The sequence below is a fragment of the Branchiostoma floridae genome, chromosome 3 (genome assembly GCF_000003815.2).
Source record: "Branchiostoma floridae strain S238N-H82 chromosome 3, Bfl_VNyyK, whole genome shotgun sequence".
Taxonomy (NCBI): domain Eukaryota; kingdom Metazoa; phylum Chordata; class Leptocardii; order Amphioxiformes; family Branchiostomatidae; genus Branchiostoma; species Branchiostoma floridae.
The window spans coordinates 1,314,676-1,338,952 of NC_049981.1; the positions used below are offsets into that span (position 1 = coordinate 1,314,676).

The 24,277-nt window shown below is 40.4% G+C and overlaps 3 protein-coding genes across 3 annotated transcripts in view; 2 read left to right on the forward strand and 1 right to left on the reverse strand.

Annotated features, from left to right (window-relative positions):
• LOC118410859 overlaps positions 1-11,715 on the forward strand; it is a 55,038-nt gene extending 43,323 nt beyond the window's left edge. Inside the window, exons 35-48 of the mRNA XM_035812719.1 lie at positions 289-387; positions 933-1,223; positions 1,883-2,065; positions 2,588-2,698; positions 3,423-3,689; positions 4,144-4,380; positions 4,731-5,063; positions 5,297-5,479; positions 6,014-6,124; positions 7,921-8,187; positions 8,611-8,847; positions 9,689-9,963; positions 10,507-10,539; positions 11,217-11,715. Of these exons, the coding sequence (XP_035668612.1) occupies positions 289-387; positions 933-1,223; positions 1,883-2,065; positions 2,588-2,698; positions 3,423-3,689; positions 4,144-4,380; positions 4,731-5,063; positions 5,297-5,479; positions 6,014-6,124; positions 7,921-8,187; positions 8,611-8,847; positions 9,689-9,963; positions 10,507-10,539; positions 11,217-11,336 (2,747 nt within the window). The 3' untranslated portion in view covers positions 11,337-11,715. The remainder of the gene's footprint in view (positions 1-288; positions 388-932; positions 1,224-1,882; positions 2,066-2,587; positions 2,699-3,422; positions 3,690-4,143; positions 4,381-4,730; positions 5,064-5,296; positions 5,480-6,013; positions 6,125-7,920; positions 8,188-8,610; positions 8,848-9,688; positions 9,964-10,506; positions 10,540-11,216) is intronic.
• On the reverse strand, positions 11,514-17,738 carry LOC118410861 (cytochrome P450 2U1-like). Its single transcript, XM_035812722.1, has 7 exons — positions 17,470-17,738; positions 16,703-16,895; positions 15,346-15,896; positions 14,764-14,862; positions 14,193-14,384; positions 13,475-13,601; positions 11,514-12,946 (listed from the first exon to the last, which is right to left on the reverse strand). Exons 1-7 carry the CDS (start codon positions 17,641-17,643, stop codon positions 12,762-12,764), a joined length of 1,521 nt encoding a protein of 506 aa, XP_035668615.1. The 5' UTR covers positions 17,644-17,738; the 3' UTR covers positions 11,514-12,761.
• A 2,875-nt stretch (positions 17,739-20,613) lies between these two features.
• Positions 20,614-23,832, forward strand: LOC118412705. The gene is made up of 3 exons (XM_035815731.1): positions 20,614-21,104; positions 21,930-22,114; positions 23,108-23,832. The coding sequence occupies exons 1-3, from the start codon at positions 20,622-20,624 to the stop codon at positions 23,814-23,816; spliced, it is 1,377 nt and encodes a 458-aa protein (XP_035671624.1). The 5' UTR covers positions 20,614-20,621; the 3' UTR covers positions 23,817-23,832.
• Positions 23,833-24,277: the final 445 nt, after the last annotated feature.

The window sequence follows — 24,277 nt, forward strand, 5'->3', positions numbered from 1 at the left end:
TGAATGTTCTTCAGCTATCATTGGATACCCGCCCCATGGCAACCCAATCCATTTCCAAAGAATACAGTTTTAAGTATGGTATTTTGTTGCAATGTATAGATAAATTATGAATACATTGAAAACATTTTGTCGAAACTTGGCATAAAACTGATATAATAAAACCGCTCAAGACAATATCAGCATAATATAGACATTTGCTACTCTAGTTTTAATGATTGTTGTCTTTTAATTAAGACCATGACTTGCCTTTAGAGTAAATTGTAACTAAGAGTGGTTGTTTTCCCGTAGATTCTTCTAAGACCTGCAGTTACCGGTCTGCTACCGACAGGGAGTTTGAGTTTGCGTACGAGTATGCTGCAGAGGGTGGTGTAGTCGTTAGGTACCACGGTAAGCGTCTTTCACTTTTTTAAACTTTAATGTTCCTTGACACTCAGAGAACTCAAATTCAATCAATAGTGGTTGGTTATAATTGTCGTTTGAAGCAACAACTTTCAAAATACTGAGTGTAACTATGAGTTTGATACAGAAGACTTTACTAAATAAAAATGGCAGTATTTCTCCCTTCTATTGTATTGTTGCTTCACTCTCTATGCTGAAATGTTGATACCTATAGAACACATCACGGTGTACTCCGTATCTCACGATAGAGGTACCACCCCAACCACGATTTGCATCGACAGCCGGAAGAGGTTGATCCGACCCGCGGGAGGGCTGGGACTGAGGGTGATACGTAATACACTGTCATATTTCATTAATATCTACCTAATAGTATTCATCCATCTCTACCTGAAGGGCATGAAAGACTCTCTTGGTGCTGCATAGCTATTGTATAACATGCTAGAAACACAAGCATGATAGAGGTCTAGCTTCTGTGTCAACGGAATCTTAGATCAATGTGTGATAACCAACATGTTTTCTTTCTTATTTGCCAGTGGTACCTTCCATTGTACATCCTCCAGTGGAAACCACAGGTGTTGATGAAGGCGTTCTCAGTCTCTTCTGTGAGGCGAATGTGAAACTCCCGATCGTGTGGACAAAGGGTGGCAGGACAATAACCAGTACCCAGAGGAGATATGACGTAGTGGAGTACAACGACGGACGCGCGTCACAGCTAAGGATAGACCCCCTGCGACGACATGATGACGACACATTCACGTGTAGATTGGAGAATCCCGAGGACGGGACTGTGGTAGAGGCTAGCGCGCCTGTTAACGTAATAGCAGGTGAGAAAAAGTATCATGTCGAACAAAAACGCAAAGAAGTTCGCCATGTCCTTCGTTATTTTTTTAAAAAGTACTTTCAAAAGTATTATTCCATAGCTGCAAATTTTGCGCCCAAACTGTAAGTATTCTGAATTTCGAATCTCCATTCAGTTGGACAGTTGTAAATTATTCCTGACATACTTGCCCCATTTCAAGCGTTAGTAAACAGCGCGAAAATATGCCGTGACCATGTCCCTTTATTGATGGTAGTTCTCACAACACAACAAATTAAAATCGCTTATTATATATATACATTGTACGTCGTAAATATTGACATCCTACACAATAGGGTGATTTCAACTTATAATGTAAAAACAACGACCATAAACAGTGACTTCGTTTTTATGAGTTAAACGATTGCCAGGATGCAAAACACATATCCATCAGTTAACAGAAGTTTTACTACTAACAGTGGCGTATTTTTAGAAATAAACACACGTACCTCCAAATTTTCGATTTGCAAATTTGTCGGTACGTGTGTTTACCTTTAAAAATACGTCAAATAAGCACGTATAAACTGTGCTCATACGTGCTTCATGAACCTCTTCAACGACATATACATCAATTCTGGTGCCAATTCGATGTCAAATAAAAATTCCCCATTCTCCAATATATCACAGAGGACAACCTACCTGACGGATTCCCAACAATCACCCAACATCCTCAACTAAAAGTAGTAGAGAAGGGCCGCCCTTCGGTACTTGTGTGCAGTGCAAGAGGAGATCCTGATCCTGACATCACATGGCTGAAAGATATGGTCCCTGTAGACATGGCGGACTCTCGTATAAAGCTTTTGGGGTCAGGTATGTATGAAAGAGAAAGAGGATAACATTGTGTAGTAATATTTGCTGCACTAGATGTATATGACGCATGTTGTCTTAGATAGGGTTATCTATCTAAGCTATAAATGGACGGATCAATTTGACTTTCAGTGGTAGCCAATACATGTGCCGGCAATGCTTTCATTTTTTGTTTCAATCACGAAACAATGTCATCTTTTAGCGTATTTTTTTTTTAATTTCTTTGGTAAAGTAGAGTGAAGTAGGCCATCTGAGGTCAAACACCTATCGCCATTCATTAAGTTAAATGAAGTCGTAATATGATGAGTGCATTTGTATAGTCTGTGGTAGCATTGCACATACATGTAGAAGATACCAAAGCAAAATGATATCACTGTCTCTGAGTTTTTATTCTGCAATATAACACCACCTAGGCTAAATACATTAGTCTTTACATACTGATGTCCCTTTATGTTGGAGTCTAGAAGGTGACGTTGATTGTGCATCGTACAAATGGTAGGACAATCATGTTGTGTCGTTTCTCAGGTTCCCTTCAAATCGACAGTGTAACTGAAGAAGACGAAGGCAGATACGAGTGTGTGGCTAAGAATGGTCTAGGCACTCGCTACTCCTACCCGGCCAACCTGTATATTCGGGGTAGGTTTGCACTTACCAATACAATGTGCAATCAGTACAGTACATCAAATACGTAGTGCAAAATAAACGGTCAAAACTGAAATACAGGGGCTTTAAGGTAGCAGAATACAGTTTTCGGCCTATGGGGCTTCCTATAGTTAAGGACCGCAAGGTGACTGACATCGACGCGGATAAAGTTATAGTAGGGTGCATTTGGGAAGCACGGCAGACGAGTATGTTAAAGTCGAGGGTACAAGGTACAAAATAACCGAAAACAAAAAATATTGTGGTTTTTTAACATTGTGACGCCCTCTTTGAAATAGGGTCATGCGGGGTTACCCGGAACTGCAGCCGACTCACTTAGACAGCCAGCTGTAAAGGTCACGCGTATTTATACAACGACAGGCCCAAACTGAAAAATCTCATTCGTGCCATCTGAGAGCCGACATATTATACTACCGCACAGTAAAGTTCATCCCTCGCTTACATGTACTTAAAGGTATTTACGAACGATTGAAGATTTCGACCGCACTATGTTTTTACCCCTACGTCATTGACTCCGGGGGTCGCGTAGAAATACTGTACTCTGCCGCCTTAATCTATGGCTTTCCCCCAAAAAAATCCCTATAACTAGAGACAACGAATTAGATGCACTTGCCAAGAAACGCATGCATTATACAGTTCTAGCTTCTGCGTAATCTTTGATCAAGGTGTATTAACATGTTTTGTTTGTCTATTCATACAGTTCGTCGAGTTCCGCCTCGATTTTCAGTCATTCCAGAGGATATTGAAGTCAACCGCGGAGATAACATCAACCTTACCTGTGTTGCTGTTGGCTCTCCCATGCCCTCGGTACAATGGGTTAAGGGACTGCACGACCTATCAGATAAGCCCTTTCAGAGTGGACGGAGTTATCTTCGGCAGGAAAACGTGTTAGAAAGCGCAAACTACACTTGTGTGGCTTCCAGTGAGCTTGGTATGGTGGAACACACGGTACAAGTTACGGTGAAAGGTACGTTTCTTTTGTAACCTATACAAACATGCACACAACAGCCACTAAAGGCTGAACAATGTCAATGTTTAACACATGGAAGAGCTATTTACAGCAGTATAGATCAGTGGCCAATATATGTGGCTCACAGCTGAGAAGATGTCCTTTCAACGAAATTATATACTGCAACGATAAATGGTCCAATTTCTAACAGTTTTTATCATCTTTGATTTATATCTTACTGTTGTCTTTGATCAAGATCAAGATAAGCTAAAAAGCAGTTACTCAAGCAACTGGATATAAATCTTTGCTAACCAGTAAATGGCTAATGGGCAAATACTGTCACTGTATTTGGTTTTCATTTAGGCAGGTGTAAAATGAAAGTCCATGCATTTTACAATTTCAAATATTTTGCTAACACTACATGTACAATCAATTTATCATATAAATTTTCGCACTTTCTTTTTCATGCAAGATGCCCTAGCTATGGTCGAAGGTTACGCCGCACGGCGTGGAGACTGCCCTGGGAACGACATCTGGGGAATCTACGCACGCTCCACCACGTTAGAAGACTGTGCCCGGCGGTGTACACGTCATCCCCGATGCGCTGCGTTCATGTTCTTTGATAACCAGGAATGCTACCCGAAGTCCCAGTCCTGTGAAGAGACGGCGCAAACAAACCCAAAGTCTGTTTTCTATGACAGAATTGTAGGTGGGTAGCATGTAGGACTAATAAAGCACCCAAAGCATCCAATAAAAAAAAAAGCACACTTCACATTGCTCATTTGCAAAGTCAAGGATTTTAACGTTAAAAACCTAATGTATCAATTGTTATTTGCCATGAGGTGTTTAGCTGTTACTACTTCGATCGTCACTAAGGGCCCATAACCTTTAACATTTCACACAATATCAGAGAATTTGACATACTTAAAGAGACTAATTGTATTATAAAATCATGTAATAGATACGGCTAAGGTAAACCACAAGGGTTCAGGTCTATCCTATTACCTGGATGTCTAAACCTTCATCGACATAGCAAAAACGTATTTTTTCTAACTGTAGGACCTACACCTCCTGGTCCGGACCCACAAGAACAGCCAGTGGTACTTTCCATTGTAAATCCTCCAGTGGACACCACGGGTGTTGATGAATCTGTCCTCAGTCTCTTTTGCGAGACGAATGTTAATCTAACAATCGTGTGGACAAAGGGTGGCAGAATAGTCACCAGTACCCGGGGCAGATATGACGTAGTGGAGTACAACGATGGACGAGCGTCAGTGCTGAGGATAGACCCCCTGCGACACTCACGTGATGACGACACATTCAAGTGCAAATTGGAGAGTGTCGATGACGGAACTGTGGCAGAGGCTAGTGCGCTTGTCAACGTGATGACAGGTGAGAAAAAGTATGATGTTGAAAAACAAAAACAAAACAAAAAAGAATTACGCTATAGCTTCTTAATATATTTAGCAACTATTACGATAATATTGTATTATTTATTTCATAGTGAAAATTGCATCTTGCCATTTATTTACCCTTTAATATTTGGCAGAAACATGCCAAACATACCTCCTTTTGGTGCCCATGTGATGTCACATCACAACTCCCTATACTCCAATATTTTACAGAGGACAACCTACCTGACGGCTTCCCTACAATCACCCAACATCCTCAGCTGAAGGCAGTAGAGAAGGGCCACACTGCGGTACTTGTGTGCAGTGCAAGAGGAGATCCTGATCCTGAAATCACATGGCTGAAAGATATGGTCCCTGTAGACATGGCGGACTCTCGTATAAAGCTTTTGGGCTCAGGTATGGATGAAGGAGAAAGAAAATAACATTGAGTAATACTTGCTGCTCTAGTTGTGTATGACATGTCGTTTTACATAGCCATAATCCCTCTAAGCTATAAAATTGCGCATCAATTATAGAAATAAATGGTTGATACATGTGCCGGCGATGCTTCTTTCTAGCAGATTTCTGTGGTAGACTAGAGTTGAGTGGAACATCTGAGACCAAAAATCTATCGCCATTTTTAAAGTTAAATAAAGTCTTAATATATATAAGGAGCACGGTCATAGAATGACCACATTGCACATTATGTAGAAGGTATCAAAGCAAAAAAAAACTTCATTTTAGTTTTCATATGTTACTCTGCCACCACCTAGGCTAAAATACATTTAAATTTTAAAGTAGTTACATACTTATGTTCCTGTTGAGTCTAGAAAGTGAAATTGTAGCGCCCCACTTTTTGTAAGTTGGCTGCCATATTAGCGTTGCTGTGACGTAGATTGTTCATTGCATAAATGGTAATAAAATAAAGATATGTTGTCGTTTATTTCCCAGGTTCACTTCAAATCAACAGTGTAACTGAAGAAGACGAAGGCAGATACGAGTGTGTTGCTACCAGTGGTCTAGGCACCCGCTACTCTTACCCGGCCAACCTGTATGTTCGGGGTAGGTTTGCACTTAACAATGTAAAAGGAAATACCTAGTGCAATATGGATGGTCAAAACAGAAATACAGATCTCTTAACCTGTGCACGGCGGTCGGTTGCTAGGGTATTCTTTCCCGTTGCTATGCGAGTTCGACAGACTATCGAGTTACAAGAGGCCTACTATTGGCTAAACTTAAAATATTTCAAAATAAACAGAATGCTATGACAAGGAAAATATATTCAAAATAAGATTAAATTCACAATTTTAGATAGTTTGAATCTTCCCGTTTGAATTGAGATAGCTGTTTTGTTTCGATTTTGCTTCCAAAGACGATTATTTTCTGTTTCAAGGAAGGCCTTCAATTTGACCAAACTCTTGAAAAGATGGGCCGCAAGTGCTATGGAAAATTCTCGATTTTTGTATTTTTCGTCATCTTAGAGGCAAATAAAACTTTTTGTTTCGGGGATTTTTAATTTTAAGCAAAGTTACAGTCAAAATTATGCGTAGAAATGGCATTTTTCGCACTTAATTACCAATAATTCAAAATCGAAGGCATTTTCTAAAAATCCCAAAACAAAAATCTCGGGAAAACCGTTGCTGTCATTTTGAGCCGTCAATGAGTTAAGTTGGACCCTTCTTGGTCGAGATCTTAAACGATGTTTGCACTCATGTCATGCCGCACGGATAGCGGAAGGGTGTAATTGATACCGGTGTAAACAACACTTATAATATTCAAGGTCACCAACAAAAACGCCAGTAGCTTCGTTACATATTACAGGTCCGCAACAAAGTGAAAGCATAGATGTACTGTCCAGAAGATTGTGTATATTGGTGAAAAAGTATATTTTTCGCTTGATTCAAGTTAGTTGGGGGGAAAAGGCCAGAAAGCACTGATTTGCCTGCAATGACCGCAGATGACCTAAATAGAACAATAGGGTTCGGTTCGAATTACGTCAGATCGAACATCGTGGAACAAGGTATAGAGGCATGGAATTCGACACATTGCAAAGTAAACGTAAGCTGGTGTTAATACTACGTATATACAACATATGTGTAAATGGTTATATAATTTTCGGCTGAAGCAACAACTTTCAAACCTTTCAAATTACTGAGTGTAACTACGATTTTGACACAGAAGACATCACTAGATACCACTAGCAGTAAGTGTATTTCTCTCTTGTATTGTATTATTGCTTCACTTCACATGTGTTGAAATCTTAGATAAATATGGAATGCAACGGTGAAGTCCGTATCAGCCGAGGTATCAGCCCCACCGCGGGTGGCATCGCCTGGTAGAAAGCCGAGGGTGATCCGACCCGCGGGAGAGCTGGGTGCGAGGATGCTGCGGAATACTGTAAATGACAACTTCACCGCGAAATTAAAACCAACGCGAACATTTTTCTATCATGGTATTAGACTGCAGTCTATGGCGTTACCGCGAAATTAAAACCACCGCGAAAAGTCATTTTTCCCGCTACCGCGAAATTAAATCCCCGCGAATTTAAATGCATTTACAGTGCACGCGTGCGGTGTTGTATTTCATGTATGTCGTCCCCTTCCAGTAAGTCACTTGTTTTAATAGAAATTTAAAAAAGCGCCGGACATTGAAAAAGGATATTGAAATCATCCGCGGAGAAAACATCAGCCTAACGTGGGGCAGTTGGCTGAATGAAGGACATTCATGACTGCCTTGGTGATGTGCATCTATTGTATATCACGATAGAAACACAAGCATTATACAATTCTAGCTTCTGTGTCAACGGAATCTTCGATTAATTTGTGATAACATGTTTTATTTGTCTATGCTTCATACAGTTCGTCGAGTCCCGCCTCGATTTTCAGTCGTTCCAGACGACATTGAAATCAACCACGGTGATAATATCAGCCTTACCTGTGTTGCTGTTGGCTCTCCCACGCCTTCGGTACAATGGCTGGAGGGAGAGGACGACCTATCAGATAAGCCCTTTCAGAGTGGACGGAATGAGCTTCGTCTGGAAAATGTGTTAGAAAGCGCAAACTACACTTGTGTGGCTACCAGTGAGTTGGGTGTCGTGGAACACACGGTACAAGTTACGGTTAAGGGTAGGTTTCTTTTATAACATGATATGGCCTACAACAGCCGCTGAAGGTTGAACAATACCAATGGCTAACACATGGAAGCGCTATATGCAGTATTAGTAACACTCTGAATCATTGGCCAATCTATGTCTCTCTTTAATCGTAATTCCGTAAAACAACGTGAAATGGTCCCTTTGCATATATAAGACGTACGATTCCAAACAATTCTTCTTAATTTTGTTACTTATTTTCATTTTACTGGTGTCTATTGTTATAATTTTGCTGACCAGTAGAATACAAAATTAATAATTACTTTGTTCAGTAAAAATACAAATCCTTTTGACGGGCGTACAATAAAAGTCTAGTATTTTACAATCTTCATTACTTACGATAATTCAGCTTATCGATAGCTTCTTTTACACAAAATTTCGTTCTTTTTCATGCAAGATGCCCTAGCTATGGTGGAAGGTTACACCGTTCGGCGTGGAGACTGTCCTGGGAACGACATCTGGGGTATCTACGCACGCTACACCACGTTAGAAGACTGTGCCCGGCGGTGTACACGTAATCCCCGCTGTGTGGCCTTCATGTTCTTTGATAACCAGGAGTGCTACCCGAAGTCCCAGTCTTGTGACGAAACAGCCCTTACAAACCCAAAGTCTGTTTTCTATGACAGAATTGTTGGTGAGTAGCAAGAAGGCCCCGATAAGTTAGTACACAGATGATATTGCGCATGTGAGAGGTAAAAGGATAAAATGCTAATGTATCAATTATTCACTATCCAGACAGTCGTGTTTTGCTGTAACCAAGTCGATCGTCACTTAGGGCCCGTAAGCTTTGACATTACCCACAATCCCAGATAATTTGACACACTTGCCAAGTAGGGCTTAACGTTAGTTGGGTTGATATTAATCTGAATCGACATTATCACCCGCTGGCAGCTAAATAGAGTTCGAAAATTAAACAAAGTATGTAAAAATTATAGACAGCTCTCCAACAACATACTTTTGTAGATACAACAAAATGCAGATACAACAAAAATGTAGATACAACGGCTACGAAATTGAGGTGTTGTTGTACAATCATGAAGAAGTTAGCTTCACCAAAATATATTCATCACTGAATATAAAGGAATGACAACACTGGTTTGCGGTGAGGAATACATTTTCAGGTTGCAAGCAGACAGTTTAAAACAATTTGACAGGGCCGACTTCTAAGTTAGAATTTTAGCACAAGGATGCTTTTTCCCGAAAAACTGACAGATGCAGACAGTACTGTCCTGATTATGTTGATTTACCCGGGCCATTCTACGTAGTTTGATAAAGTTTTCTTAAATTAACAACTAGTAGTCTGCCAACGCATGTGATCCCGGCCCAAACAATTTTATTTGTATTTGTATTGAAAAGGAATTCACCCTGGTATCCGTTGAATTGCTGGAAACAGGTTAGAATAGTGTGCACTTACTCATGTCCTTACTCATCGTGCACCAGTCCACAGTGTAACAATACCCTTCTTACTGTTACAGAGGATGACGTTGACGGCTCAATAGACGGCGAGCCTTCAGCTGCACTGTACTCTGAACCAAAATGGCGATCTTTTTACCGGTCTGGTGGGGTATCTGCAAGGCTCCGCAGTCAGGAGACGGATGAGTCGAAAGAGGCTGAAGCTGAACCTGAGGGATCAGGCTTGGTGAGGAAGGTGTTCGGTCTGCCCATATACAGGAAACGACGTCACGTTCCACAAGATGAATCCTCATCAGACAGCTTCCTTGCCATTGGTGGAAAGACATATCGTTTTCCGGTATGTAGAATTTGAATTCAAATTGATATTAGGAATACACTAATTTCTCAGTTGTAAGTTTTGACTTTAATGTATCTGTGTTCGTCAGATCTTATTTATCGTACACGTAATGAGTTTCCTGGTATCAAAATTACTTTGTTGCACTTTTCACAAAATCAAATTTTAGAAAGAATACTTCAAAATTGGTAGAAATTGGAACAAGCTTCCACAGTATTTCTTCCCTGTGGGATACATTCTAAATCAAGTCAAGGAGAAACAAACGTTTAGAATCCAGTACTGTAACCCAAAACGAATGAGTGGCACAACGAGCCCTTTTTTTGTAGATAAGAAATAATGCTTTTGAAATTTTGACGTACATCAACGACTTCAAGAACGTGCTGCACCTTTTTCGATTTAACGTTAAACGACAAAATTTTTTGGAACGACGCAGTAGTTGAAAGATGATGAATAATCAGTCACATTATTGTTGCTGTTTAATCTAAAATGCTGACTGTTTTATCACTTTTCATATCATGCGACGATTTTGAATTTACTTCCTTCTAGTCGCAGAGCCCGAACCAGTACGCCGTGGCAGAGGTTCGTTGAATTTTTGTTTTACATCTTCATTGGACTTTCCACTTCGCATATATGTAACGACAGAGTATCAAGCCTATTGTTGATAGTACCATTAAATAAGTCATACCATTAAATAGTACCATTAAATAAGTCATCAAAGGCACTGCCATGCAAGAACTGTAACCAGTAACTGACTGAGGCCCTGGCTGAAGCTATCGACCGTCTCGCGAGACGACAATCAGTCGATCCAAGATAATCTAAAACTCTTAATTTGATGTATTTAGACATTAATACCTTACTGAAGACGTATTGAACTCGGCTGCCGACTCGGATACTTGAACCACAGCATTTTCTTTTCGAAAAGCAAACGACGAATATGTTGTAGTTTTTTGCAATTGTTTGCGCTCAACTTCAATCAGCACTGTTTCTCAAAAGTGGTCTCTAGATAGCGATCAGTAGTTCTAGGATCTGAATTGATTGGCGACAATAATCAAGAACTAAAACTAGATGTATAACCTTTGCTCGATTGATGTAGGGTGCATACATTATATATATATGAGAAGGGTGCATACATTATGTGGTACAAATGATAGCATTATCGTTATTGAAGATAGACAGAAAATGTTGTAGTATGATACACTGTATATGCCCCTATACGCAAATCAATAGAACTGATCAAGAGTTATTATTGTTTCCAGCTGGCAAAGCTGCCGCACCGGATCAACCGTTTCCTGGAAGTGCTGGTTCATCTCAAGAAGTGCGCCCTTGCGGAGGGACAGGAACAGCAGGACCTAGCGTCATCCACAAACGAGAAGTAAACATCATCATCGGTCAAACACGCAGCGAAATCTCTATTGAGTGAAAACCAAGGGACTTGGAAAATGGCCGTAAGCATAGGGAAGTATATAGATAGCGCTTAAGCAAATGTGATCATTACCACAATTTGACTGTGTCGAAAACTTGCTTGGAAAGTTATATCTTCTTGTGTTAGTATCGTTTGACGCCTTGACATAACGTGTTTTGTTGACGAATGAATTAATGTGATTTAGAGGAATTCAATGCATGTCTTATGGTATATACAGTCAAGCGTTTAATAGAGAGGTATTTACACTATGTCCATATGATCACATTTAGATCATTATTATAGCGTCTTATTCTAACTAATCGTATTTCGGAATAAAATATCCTTTCTTTCAATTTCACTGGTGAGAGATCTCTTACAGTAACTGCAGCATAAGACATCCTCCAAGACTGCACACTTTAAATATCCAGTTCTTTAGATTACTGAGAAGGTTTTAAAAGTTTCATTAAATGCTTTGGAGTATTTGTATCCAGTAGAATAATGTAATATATGTCTACGTATCACTGACAGAAGCAACGGTGGTGTCTAAAACAATTTAACAAACGTACTACGTTAAAAGACAAAAAAACGGTTTCCGTCACGTTGTGTAAATGTTTATTGTATCAGGATAAACGTAAATAGAGACAACAAGAAAACGCAAACTAAGTTACTTTTTGGAAGCACCCTAAATACTATTTACTTCTAATCGACTAAAAAGTGTTGAATAAACAGTCATTGTCTGCAACCCGAAGCCAAAACAGTACATTTGACTTCAGCGTATACCATTCCCTGTCCTGAATTTAGAGGTACCAAGGATTTTCAGACAAAATCAGACAATGAAAACGTTTAACGTTTTTACATGGGAACATCTTTGACATTTCCCCTCAAAAGCTCATGTGCCGTCTAAAAAAAGTTTTCAACCTTGCTGTAAATCGTACAAAGCAGTTGCGAAATGGACACATATTTGCCGTAGATTTAAACAAAAGTATACATGTAACATTTTTGCTTTTTGCAATTGTTTACAAACTGTTTTAAGTGAAAGTATTCATAAAGTTCCAACATTTCATACCTCTGACCCAATAATTAACGACTCATTTGAAGAATGACTTCCTCTTGAAGCAATTTCTAATTACAGCATTGCATATATCTACCATCTAGTTGCTTGCAATACATTTTAGTAGGCCTTGCTATGTATATAACTCGTTACATATAACAATATTGAAAATGATTGAATAACACCAGTTACATTTAGTATTTTCTATTTGCTTGATCATATTGAAGATTTTTTTAAATATTCTCCTCACACCCATAAGGTTTCCTACCTGGTATACAAATTTTGCACCCTATATATCCAATATCTTATAATTGTCCTGCCTTTATTTCACCAACATTTCTGTTAAAGTTATCCACGTGCAACTGCACACAATTCAAATGGGAAAGGCACATTGACAACACTGCCCAACTTTCCCAACATGGACGGCACAGGTGCGCCCTCTGGCAGATTGAATGTGAAACGCTGCATGAGGGAGACGAACAGCATGAAGAGCTCCATCTTGGCCAGCTGTTCACCAAGACATATCCGGTGGCCTAAAAAAGGTTAAAAGTATGGTAAACAGCATTGTAACGTCTCCATTAAATTATGTCACGAGACCCTTCAAAGGATAACAGGAGAATCTTCAGCGCAACCTGTCCCTTTGCCTTCCTAGCAGGCCTCAGACATAAACTCATTTGGGGCTTATCATGATCACATGCTATCTGCTAGTGATTTAATCTGGCTATCAGAAAACCGGTGCTAATCAGAAAACAGAACAGGCAACTTCAAGCCTTAAACCAGTAATATAGAGGCTACCTGATTCTCAACTCTTTTGGTTACTTTATTTGTATAATCAGGCGGTGATAAATGTGCGCGTGGGTGGGATCAGTGAAACAACAAGGGACAGAAAGAAACAACATGTCAACAGGGCCGGCAGATCACAAATCCAGCAGCGTAACCAAGTGCTACGCCAGAAAAAGCTGATCAGCCATTATCGTGGCTGATTTGCGCTACTTAAACACCCCATTTTTGCATCAGCATTATGGTAGATAGATAGATACAAGGTTCCCACACTGACTCACCCATAGAAAACGGGATGAGCGCCTCGTGTTTGACGAAGTTTCCGTCCTGATCCAGGAAACGTTCGGGTTGGAAGGTGTTCGGCTCCGGGAACAGCTGAGGGTCCATGTGCACGGACCACAGGTTGATCTGGAACACATCATGGAAGGCATACATGGAATGATTGACTATATAGATAAACAGGTTGAATGAAAGGCTGAAGGACAACACAGACAGATATATTATAGAACTAGTTTAACTGTAATATGCAACACAAAAATTGGACTTACCCAAATTTTCGACTTAACAGAACCAGTCTTTGCCAAGGAATGATCAATCCACTGCAGTCGTGACGTCACGCTATACAGATAGAACACGTGACTCAGTAAGCAGTGGATCATAGGTTGCAGGAAGACTAAGGCGCCCACCGTCTCTGTTCAGGGGTGGTTGTAAAGCATTGACTTCCTGCAACCTATGATCTACTGCTTACTGAGTCACGTAAAGCCTATTCTATCTGCATAACGTGACGAATCGAAGATTTGGGTGAGTCCAATTTTTGTGTTGGATATTATAATGACTTCTAACAACACATATGAGCTTTCAAGTACAGACAGATATAGAGAAGGATCTGTCATCTCATCTACCCTTTCAGTGAAGGTGTACCTGTAGATGTAGATAGATGAATCGAGAATTAGAAAATCTATGGATAGAGGAGAGAATTAAAACTATAACTTTTCATACCAAAAGCCTTCCTTCCTGAGGGACGTTGTAGCCATTAAAGGTGGTGTCCCTGGATGCTGCATGACCAACGAGGGGCACGATGGATTTAATCCGCTGGACTTCCGCTAGGGTCGCTGTTGTGTAGGGCAGCAGGTTCCGTTGTGCATAGGACGGCGCGCTCTGCCCTAACACCGAGTCTATCTCCTGATGAACCTGTGGGCACATGCTTGATGTTATTGGGTGTCACGTGAATATAACGTCATCCGGCTGTCATGTGCACGTGACGCCAAACACCCAATAACAGCAAACATTGGATTGCTGATGTTGGTTGTTTGAAGTCACATGAGTAGGACGACACTTTAGCACTCGCAATGTTGATTGGTGAAAGTGTACGGCAAGGAACGTTTTAAATTCGATGTTGTCTGTACTTTTCCTTAGGAGCATCAATAGTTCCTTTCTTAGAAACACCAAATGCATATTCCTTTCTTGCACCACCTGCTACTGTCCTTACATTTGAAACTTTGAGTTCGACAACTGTATTGAAGCCGAAAAAAAGCGTTATCTACGGTTACTAAAAGTTGCCGGAACTTGCCTTTTCCTGGATGTTTGGGTTGAGCATCATGTACAGCAGGGCCCAGCGGGTGGTGGTGGCGGTGGTCTCAGTACCGGCCACGAATAGATCCATCAGCACCTGGGGGTGTAAGATTTTATTCAGTTCTTCTGAAGATGCTGCTTTCAATATGGCAAATGAATCATGAATATTTCACATTCATTGAGTAATTCATTCGTCTGTTCATTTCTCCATTCATTCATTCTATTCAACCATTGACTCAATGATTCACCCATCCCTTCTGTCGCCTATTACTGAATACTGTAGATACAGAAATTTTCGCGGTGGTTTTATGTTCACGGTTTTCGCGTTGCCTATTCACCGCGAACTTCAAAAACCGCGAACATTTTTTCATGGCAGTAAGAGACTACAGTGGCAGTGCATGGTGCTACCCCGAACTTAAAGTCACTGCGAACAGTCATTATCCCGCTATCGCGAAATTGATTTAAACCCCGCGAACTTAAATGCATTTACAGTAATTCATGTATACGTACGTACCCATTCATTCATTCATTCACCTGTTAATGCACTCATTCCTTCATTAATTCATTCATCTGAACGCACCTCTTGCAGCTGCTTGTCGGTGAAGTGCTCACGAGCTTTTTCCTCCGGAGCCCGCTGCTGCTCCAGGAGAAAGGCGTCGGTAAAGTCCCGGATGTCGTTGGGGTCAAGGGTCAGCCTGTGCTTCTCTATCTGTTCACGGCAAAACTCTTGGACAGTCTGAAGCATTCTCGTCGCTTTATCCCTGCCTGATTTTCCGAAGAGGCGGAGGAACCGAAACACGGGGTGTATGTTTTCAAGCCTGTCTATGACAGAGGGCTTTGCTTCAATTACCGTGTTCAACAGGCTAATCAGTCGTAGGAAATCAGGGTCGCCGTATTCAAATCTGTCCCCAAACACTATGGAACAAATGATATTACTGACAGCGTTTTGCATCATGATTTTTAGGTCGAATGGTTGTCCGTTATGCGACAGAATTTCCTGAACAAGCGCGTCGGCTTCTTCACTAATCTTGACCTCCAAACTCCGCTTGCCGAAGCCGAAGTCCCGGAGAGTCATCAGGGCGAATTTGCGCTGCTGTTTCCAGTGTGGTCCGTAGGGAGCTTGCAGGACACCTGGAAATAAACAGTGCTTATTTGGTATCATTATAAACTTGAAACTTTGAAACTTTATTTCTGAATCAATTTTGCAGTCCCCGTTGGGGCTGAATTGCATTGATTTTACAACACAAAAAAACATTCCAATCCTCATCATTTATGTCATCATGGACAACAATTTGAGATCGTTTGTATATCGTTTCCAAGACAAAAAAAGTCCAGGCACTATCTTTAAGGATCTTCAGTGTCACTAACGCAAGATAGTGTATGCTATCAGAAACGTCTGTTTCCTAAATCATATCAGTTGCTTGAGTAACTCATTTTTGGTGTATCTTATCACCTGGATGTCTAACTCCCATTCTTCAAGACAACTGTCCCGTACAGCAGACACGCGACGTGTCATCCGGAAAAGTGCTTTGATTCTATAAATGAATAAGTTTCAACATGGCTAGTCTCAAGATGAGAACGTCCATATTGCATAATTCTATAATTTCGACGTATTTCTTTATAATCTACAGATCTTTTTTTGGTTTTGATTATTTGTAGCGTTATGATTTTCTTGGTGTAGTTTCAATTTCATTTGCTTTATTAACTAGCCTTGATTTATGTATATAATCTTTCATTATTATTTAGATCACGTTTCATTAATACCTAGTTTGTGAGGGAGAGCCATGAAAAGCTGCATAGGCTTCTGTTCTCCCTGCATGTTTTCTTTTCAAACCTTCTATAATTTCGTTTTAGTTGTTATATGTGGTGAATAAATTTAACAAAAAAAATAAAATCAAAATATCCATAAACTGTGTACAATATGAACGTTAACGTACCTTTATCTCTACCCGCCATTGCCTGCGCTGGTGGTGCTTTGCGACTGGAGAAGTCTTCAGCTCTCTTGACCAGGGCGTTCCGGATAGTCTCGTGCCCAGTAAGGACGATGGCGGGAAAACGACCCATCCAGATGGTCATGACGTCACCGTACTGTTTTGACAGCTCCATGAGAGTGGCGGGAAGAAAGGCGGACTGGAAAAAATAAAAACAAGAAATCATTTGCACAACTTCTTCATGCCGATGATCTGTGTATTACATGTCCCAAGTCTCGTCAGAGATTAGTAGGAATATGTGAAGAAGTTAGTCCTGAAAACGACATAATGTTTAATATTGATTTTATACCTGACATAAAGAAGAAAAAAATAAACATCTGTTAAGTTTATACACAGAATGATTCTTTGGCTGATCCAGCAATTTGTAACCCAAGTTCCATGAATGTTTTTAACTCGATCATCATATTGCACTATCGACTAAACCCCTTAGGCGTTGCCAAAATGTGTTTATTCAGTAGTGCTCTGCTGTACTAAGTCCAACATGACCTAAGGGTCTTTGAACCACTGTGATCTGCGTCAGTATCCCCGTCGTTAGGAAGCTGATAACCGTGCGGTCACCTGTGCAATTATGTATGTCGTATATCATACTTCAGTCTTCCTGTTCATCAACGTACAGGAAGACTGTTTCTGTATTTACCTTACTACACTTGGCTATTACCGTTCCATATGCTAGTGGCTTCTGATAGTGATAGAGAAAAGTTTGCCCAACTTACATTGGCTAACATGGGGAGGTTTCCGACAATCGGCCACCCCTTGGGCCCGGGTGGCAGGTTCCTGGGCCGCCGGAGATACAGATACGCGAGCAGGCACACACACGTAGCCGCCAGTAACGTCGGGAGGTCGGCTAAATGTCGAGAAGCCGTCATGACTTCCAGCAAAATACTCATCTTTGTACTCTGCACTGCGTATCGTCACACAAAACACTGCAGAAACGTTACAGTTCACAAAACAGTGGGTCTCTACCCTCTGCTGGCTGGGATACAACAATAAATACAATTGGGATGTACCAATTGAAAGTACCTTGACAGCGGGGATTGCATTTTTTAATTAGATATTCATCACTCACCACAAAGTCATAGATTTCATCCATCTAAATACTTTAAACTCTTTTAATGTGGTTTATGCACGTAACAAGTAATACGATTGACGTAATTATGAAATTGCCAGTCAACCGTAAAACATACGGAGACCAAGTCCTCCCCATCAACTTTCCAAGGGTGGCTTCGTCCGCATAATGAAGGCCAAAACGTACTCCTATGACCGTGCGGACACTTGGACCCTTGCGTCACCTGGGGTGAATGACCTTACGGTCAAGTAGGCAACTACATCTATCTGAACCTAACAAACAACACCAGCATGAGACAAGGAGGTTAAATCTCAATAAAGTGCGATTACTTTTAGTATCTGCCTTTTGCCGGCACAGGTTGTTAATACATTGTGAAGACACACGTTTATAGATAACTACAGTTCCAGATACCAACAGATTATTTTTTTTTAAACTTAGGCCATGTTGATTTGATTATATGGATGACAGCCTCTGGGAACCCCAAAAAACTGAAGCGAGCGTTCGAGTAAAAAAAGGTTAAGTGAAAAAACGTTGCCTTCATTGTGAAATCAGTAGTAGTCAGGCAGGTTGAAGTCTGGCAAAGGTAATTACTACTTAAAATTTTACTACTTCTTTGTGATGTACGCACGAAATGTATTACGATTGACGTGATTACGAAATTGACAGCCAACTTAAAAACATGAGAAGACCAAGTCCACCCCTCAATTTTCATGTGTGGCTACGTTCGTATAATGAAGGCCAAATTGTACTCCTTTGACCATGCGGTCACTAAATGACCGTACGGTCAAGTAGGCCACTAGCTATATGAACCTATAGTAACAAACAACATCAGCATGGAACAAGAAGGTTAAATCTCTATTTTTCTTGTTTCTCATATTCCCATATTCTCATATATTCATTTAATCTTGGCATTATTTTGGTCTTTATGACATTATCATCCGATTCCCGATATTTGTTTTCAGCCTAAGGCTTATATGTGCTCATTTTACAACTGATTTATACCATTAACAGTATGCTCGAAAGAAAAGTTTTTTTTTAACGGACGAAAATTAATGCGCGCGTGGATGTCATCCATATACATGTACTCAAAACGACATGGCCTAATGATAGAAGAAAGGATTCTACAGTATATCATTTCCTTGTGACACAGTCCTGCTATCACGTTACCGACGCACACAGAGGCGTCGAACATGGGAACTAGGCTATCATTTTTATACATTAAAGATTTGGAGCGAATGTCAGTTTCCGTTCCTCTCTCTGTGTATTATGACACCTGTAGATTTCTTATATCTGTGTCGTATATCTGTATTGTGTATGGTTTACCGCCTCCTGCATAATTTTCGAGTGTTCATCATACGAAGCATAATGTCACAGAAAACACCGTAAACATTACACTTCACAGAACAGTTGGACATAGATTTTATTCATGTAAAAATACTTTATACTACTTCATTGTGATTTACGCACGAAATGCAGTACGATCGACATTGTTATGAAATTGCCGACCGACTCGAAAATATCAGAAGATAGTCCAACTTTCAATGTGTAGTCTTTTAACCATGCGGTCACTATTTTCACCATGCGGTCATCTGGGGTGAATGACCGTACGGTCACGTATCCAACTACATCTATCTACACATACCATTTAATACCAGCATGGGGCAAGCTTAATGCAATTAAATGAAGGTCCTTGCTTGGTTAAATCTTGATGAATATAGAATACAACACGGTGTATTCCGTATCACCCGAGGTACCAGCCCGACCGCGGGAATACACCTTATTTTATTTTATTTTTTATTTTTTTATTCAAACATTTAAACAGAAATACAGAGTGACAAAAGGGGGCGCACTCAAGTGCAAGACTTATTTCGACGCTACCCCTTACATAAAAAAGCATAAATATTTACAGAGAGAAATCAAGACAAATGAAAAGCAAAGGAAAATCACATCAGACAGAAAATAATACATTGTACTTAATATAAAAAGAAAGGATAAGCGCAAGTCCAGTTTCCCACCCACTGATGAAATAATTGGACACATTACAAAAAATGCCAGGATAACTGTGTTTTAAAAACGCTTAGTTGTAGTGATGAAGTTTTGGGTTGTTAATAGAATATTGGAGAACCTTATTTTATTTATGTCATACCCACCTGAGAAAACCCTTGTTATTTCATTTATGTCATACCCACCTGAGAAAACCCATGTTTTGATGCGAAATGCGCCAGAAGTTGAACAAATTTGGTGCCCTCGAACAAAATGTGTTCCGTGTTCATTCATGACTTCCGTGTTCGTTTGTCTATCATACGGTGGGTGATCGGGAATTTTCTTTGCGAACTTGAATAATTCTTGTAATTTGTTTCAAGTTGTAAAACAACGTATTAACCTGAACATTCTATACAGAGCTGATGTTAACCTAACATGTCTTGTAATTAAGTAGACCCAAATAATTGTAACGTTATTCCTTCTGAGATCCTGAGGCTGCTGTATGAGTGGTACGTGGGTTAAATAAAAGAACCTTGGGATTGACGTTGGCATTCTATGGTATTAGTATATGTTACATACGTATACTTTTGTTTAAGTTAAATTTACGGCATATGTTTGAGCACTTTGCAACTGCTTCGTGACCCTTTGTACTATTAACAGGAAAGTTAAAAAAAAATTAAACGACCCATTCACGTACGCGCCAGCCATGGTATGTGCCTTGCGGCACTTCTTTCACCTGCACTCAGGTGTGACAAGACAAACGTCATCTTGTTTACACCCGTCTCATGTAACCCTTAGGCTACGCCAATTTTCAAAATGGCCGACCAAATCGAACAAGCAGGGCAGGCCGTTGCCCAGCCCGTGTTAGAAATGGTGGCTGAATGGGGCAGGGTGTACCTGAGAATCACTGACGTCTGGTTAGCTCGAGGGGTCGCTATCGGTGCGTTCTACCTAGCTAACAGGGCTCTGACTATGCTAGCTGTCCGTCGGGCTGTTGAGAGGAGGGACCCCGACAACCCCGACCAGCCAGCCGACCCACAGGTGGGGTTGGAAGCAGAGGTGGACTCCCTCCTGGTTCCTGTCATCTTCTACTCCCAGTTGGGCTATGAATACTTCGCATCCATTTCGAATGGCCCCTTTCTCAAGTCTTGCCTCCAGCGAGAGATGGAAAAGATTGGCTATGAGAGGAAGATTAAGCTGAGTCTGACCAGGTGGAACCTACCAAACCTGCCCGAGGATAGAGCTGTGCAAGAAGAGAAGGCGAGAGAAGAGGGTAGTGTGACAGATACTCCTGAAGAGGTAAGGGCATCTACTCTCAATTAGCAGAGGTTAGACCTGTTTTATTCGTGGGGCTGTCACATTCTATTTCGATCTAAATCGAACAAAATAGAAAGGGCTATATAATAGCATGTTAACCGTTACTATTACGCATGTGCTGCAATAGTTATTATGGTTAATATGTCAAAGGTGAAGGCCCTAGAGAAATAAACGAATCACGTCTGGACATTGTTTTGCAAATCCAGAAAAAAAATGGGAACTTTACTACCCATGGAAAAGGAATAATCAAATTCAAGGCCCTGTATATAGTATCCCTGTAGATATCTGCATACCTGTACTTAGCCTAATAAGGACATAAAGGCTATCGTCATAATCATCAGTAACTCCTGTGCTTTTTGCCCAACCTTTGACAGATATATGTGACTAAACTAGAAATCTTCGTAGTTCGTTTTCTATATGTAATTTTGTCAAAATTTGTCATAATTCCCATTGATTCAGAAATCATAATCAGTTCTGGTTGTTAAGTAGGTCATGGGTGCCCCTCAGAACGGCAAAAAAGTAAATGTTGGTTGGTTAGCAGAGGGTCTTCACTTTGTAAAATCGAAGGGTACAGTAATGTTGACTATGGATGTGGTTGGACCACTCAACAGCACCCCCTGTCTGGTAATATAGGCACTGCAGTCACTGCAGTCTTTAGGTCCCATCTGAAATGAGCAATCTATTGTTGAAGGAGATACCCAAAGGTGCCGACTGAGGATGAATAGATCGATGACTAAATGCTATCATAATACAGCTCCAAAGTTTCATATCTAGTAATATACACAACGTATATATTTCTCATTACAGGAGAAAGAGGAGGCAATGGAAGTCACGAAGCCATTATTGCATGTGGAACTTCAGGACGGCCCACTGAAGGAGCTCACAGCCAACCTCCAGCCATACAAGGACCTTCCAACTGCTCAGAGGTTCTTCAAAGCCTACAGCTGTCTGGAAAAGGCTGTGGTCATCCTGAATAGTGCCAGCAGTAGTGGGTATGTGAAACATTTGACGAATGTGTGATTAGTGATAATTAGTTGATAGCTTTATTAGGTATGATTGGCTAGAAAATAATTGTGTTTAACATATTGCAGTGCTGGTATAAATTGTGTGCTAGCTTTGAATAAAGAGTTGGAGTAGATTGAATCTATTGAAATGTTGCTGGAAATACTTCTTTTTGTGTATTTAGTTCTTTTCATTCCTGAAAGGTACATGTACCTCAAAGATGATAGTAATAAAATAAAACCTACTTTTTAAAAAAGTCTGTTTGAATGACTTGGCTTCAGAATTGAAGACCGTCTAGGATAGAACTAATTCACACTTAAAAGTATTTGATACAGTATATAAGACTGACAACATTCGATCGGATATTATACAGTAGAAGGAGTGTACTTAGTATAGGACACAATTTTTATTGTTACACTCACAACTTCAATTGAGCCAGGCTAGGTTAGGCCATACCAATTTAATTGCTTGGTTCACGGATTCGCTTGCTCCTATTTTTTGGTGAATAAAAATAAAAATTACCACTCAGTAAATTTTCACCATTAATGAAACCATTCACCAACTTTCTGGTGTAGCAAATTGGCCTTTATATTATAAGCTTCTTAAAATGTGGGTATAATTATTGCAAATATATTTTTCATAATAATTCATGAAAAATGGGACAAACATAAAAACTGACACTACTTTTGTAATTTTCAACAAACTGGTGCTGTTACTGCACAGGAATAGTGTTTTTATACTTTTTTCAAGCTGAAAACTTTTTATTCTTTATGTTTTGGATTAGCCCTTATCTTTAATCCAACCATTTTACAATTTTTATTTTTATTTTTTTTCCCCCCTATCGCTCCATATTTTTTATGAAAAAATCTGTGAACCAAGAAATTAAATTGGTGTGGCCTTATGCCTTCTTGCAAAATCATGCCATAGGTGATAGATCATATAAAGTAGTCTTCTTACAAGAGTACCATTTGCATTTGTTGCAGATACAAGGAGGGAGAGGGGGTTGAGCACTTGCTGGAAGGTCTCATGCTGATGGAATGTGTGGGGCCTGACGCAGTCAACCCTGTACTGTACGACCGATCCTGGCTGCACCTAGACAAAACACACCTGGATAACCACGTCTTCGCACAGCTCCAGGCTAATCCTAACAGCACCCCCTGTCTGCTGATACAGGCACTGCAGCTTCCTCACGGACATACGAGAATCGATGCCATAAATCATGTGATTGACATTGTTCTACAGCATGGAGACACAGACCCCATCTACAAGCACCTGACGTACATGTACTGTGCTCTAGGAATCACGACATTGGCAGTCACCAAACAGGCAGGCCTAGCTCTATCGGCTTATGCGAGCGCCTTGATGTACAAACCGGACGACATGCTGACGTTACAACTCACAGCGCTGTGCTCCGTATCTGTGTCAGTGTCACAGGCCATCAGGCAGTTTCGTCACTTCCTTGCCAAAGCGCCATCGTGCCACGAAGCAGTGCCCTGGGCACTGTACCACCTGGCTAGTTTATACAGCCAGCAGGACACGTATGTCCACAGGGACACAATCCTGCACTACTATAACATGGCCCAGGAAGCCGATACAAACAGGCTGCCTGCTTTCAAACAAGTCCAAAGTGAACACACAGAACCTGCTAGTAAGGGGTACAAACAAGTCATGGTATATGTACAGGCTTCGTAATCAATTAAATTGTGAACCCGTAAGTTCAGAAGCATCTGAGTCAAAATATCACCTGGCCAAAAATATCAGTTCAATTGCTAGTAGTCTGTAATGGCACATACGGTAGTACTAGTAAGTACCAGGCTTTATTTGTACAGGGAGGGGTTGATCAAGCCCTTCCTTAGGCCCAAAATATTACTTATTACTGTACAGTATTGCCAGGGCCTATAAAGTTCATTGCTTTCACTTTACAAGGACCTAGGCTACCATTTCATGGGGTTACTGGATATTACGAACAGCCATGTAGATCACTCACACAATCACATGCATGGAGACATTCACTTCCAAACTTAAGTCTTAAAACTTTGTTCATCCAACATTTATTATTAAGACTAAAAAAATGGGGTATCGACATGTTCATTGGTCTATAAGAATTGAAATCTAAACTGACGTGTGTTTCATTCAAGGCACGAAGTTAAAAC

Excerpts from the sequence above, each read along its gene's own strand:
- LOC118410861 (XM_035812722.1), bottom strand. The coding sequence starts at position 17,643 with ATGAGTATTTTGCTGGAAGTCATGACGGCTTCTCGACATTTAGCCGAC. Across the intron at positions 14,863-15,345 it reads CCGACAAGCAGCTGCAAGAG|GTGCTGATGGATCTATTCGT; the intron begins GTGCGTTCAGAT and ends TTACACCCCCAG. Across the intron at positions 14,385-14,763 it reads ACCCAAACATCCAGGAAAAG|GTTCATCAGGAGATAGACTC; the intron begins GCAAGTTCCGGC and ends ATGTGCCCACAG.
- LOC118412705 (XM_035815731.1), top strand. The coding sequence starts at position 20,622 with ATGGCCGACCAAATCGAACAAGCAGGGCAGGCCGTTGCCCAGCCCGTG. Across the intron at positions 21,105-21,929 it reads TGACAGATACTCCTGAAGAG|GAGAAAGAGGAGGCAATGGA; the intron begins GTAAGGGCATCT and ends TTCTCATTACAG. Across the intron at positions 22,115-23,107 it reads AATAGTGCCAGCAGTAGTGG|ATACAAGGAGGGAGAGGGGG; the intron begins GTATGTGAAACA and ends CATTTGTTGCAG.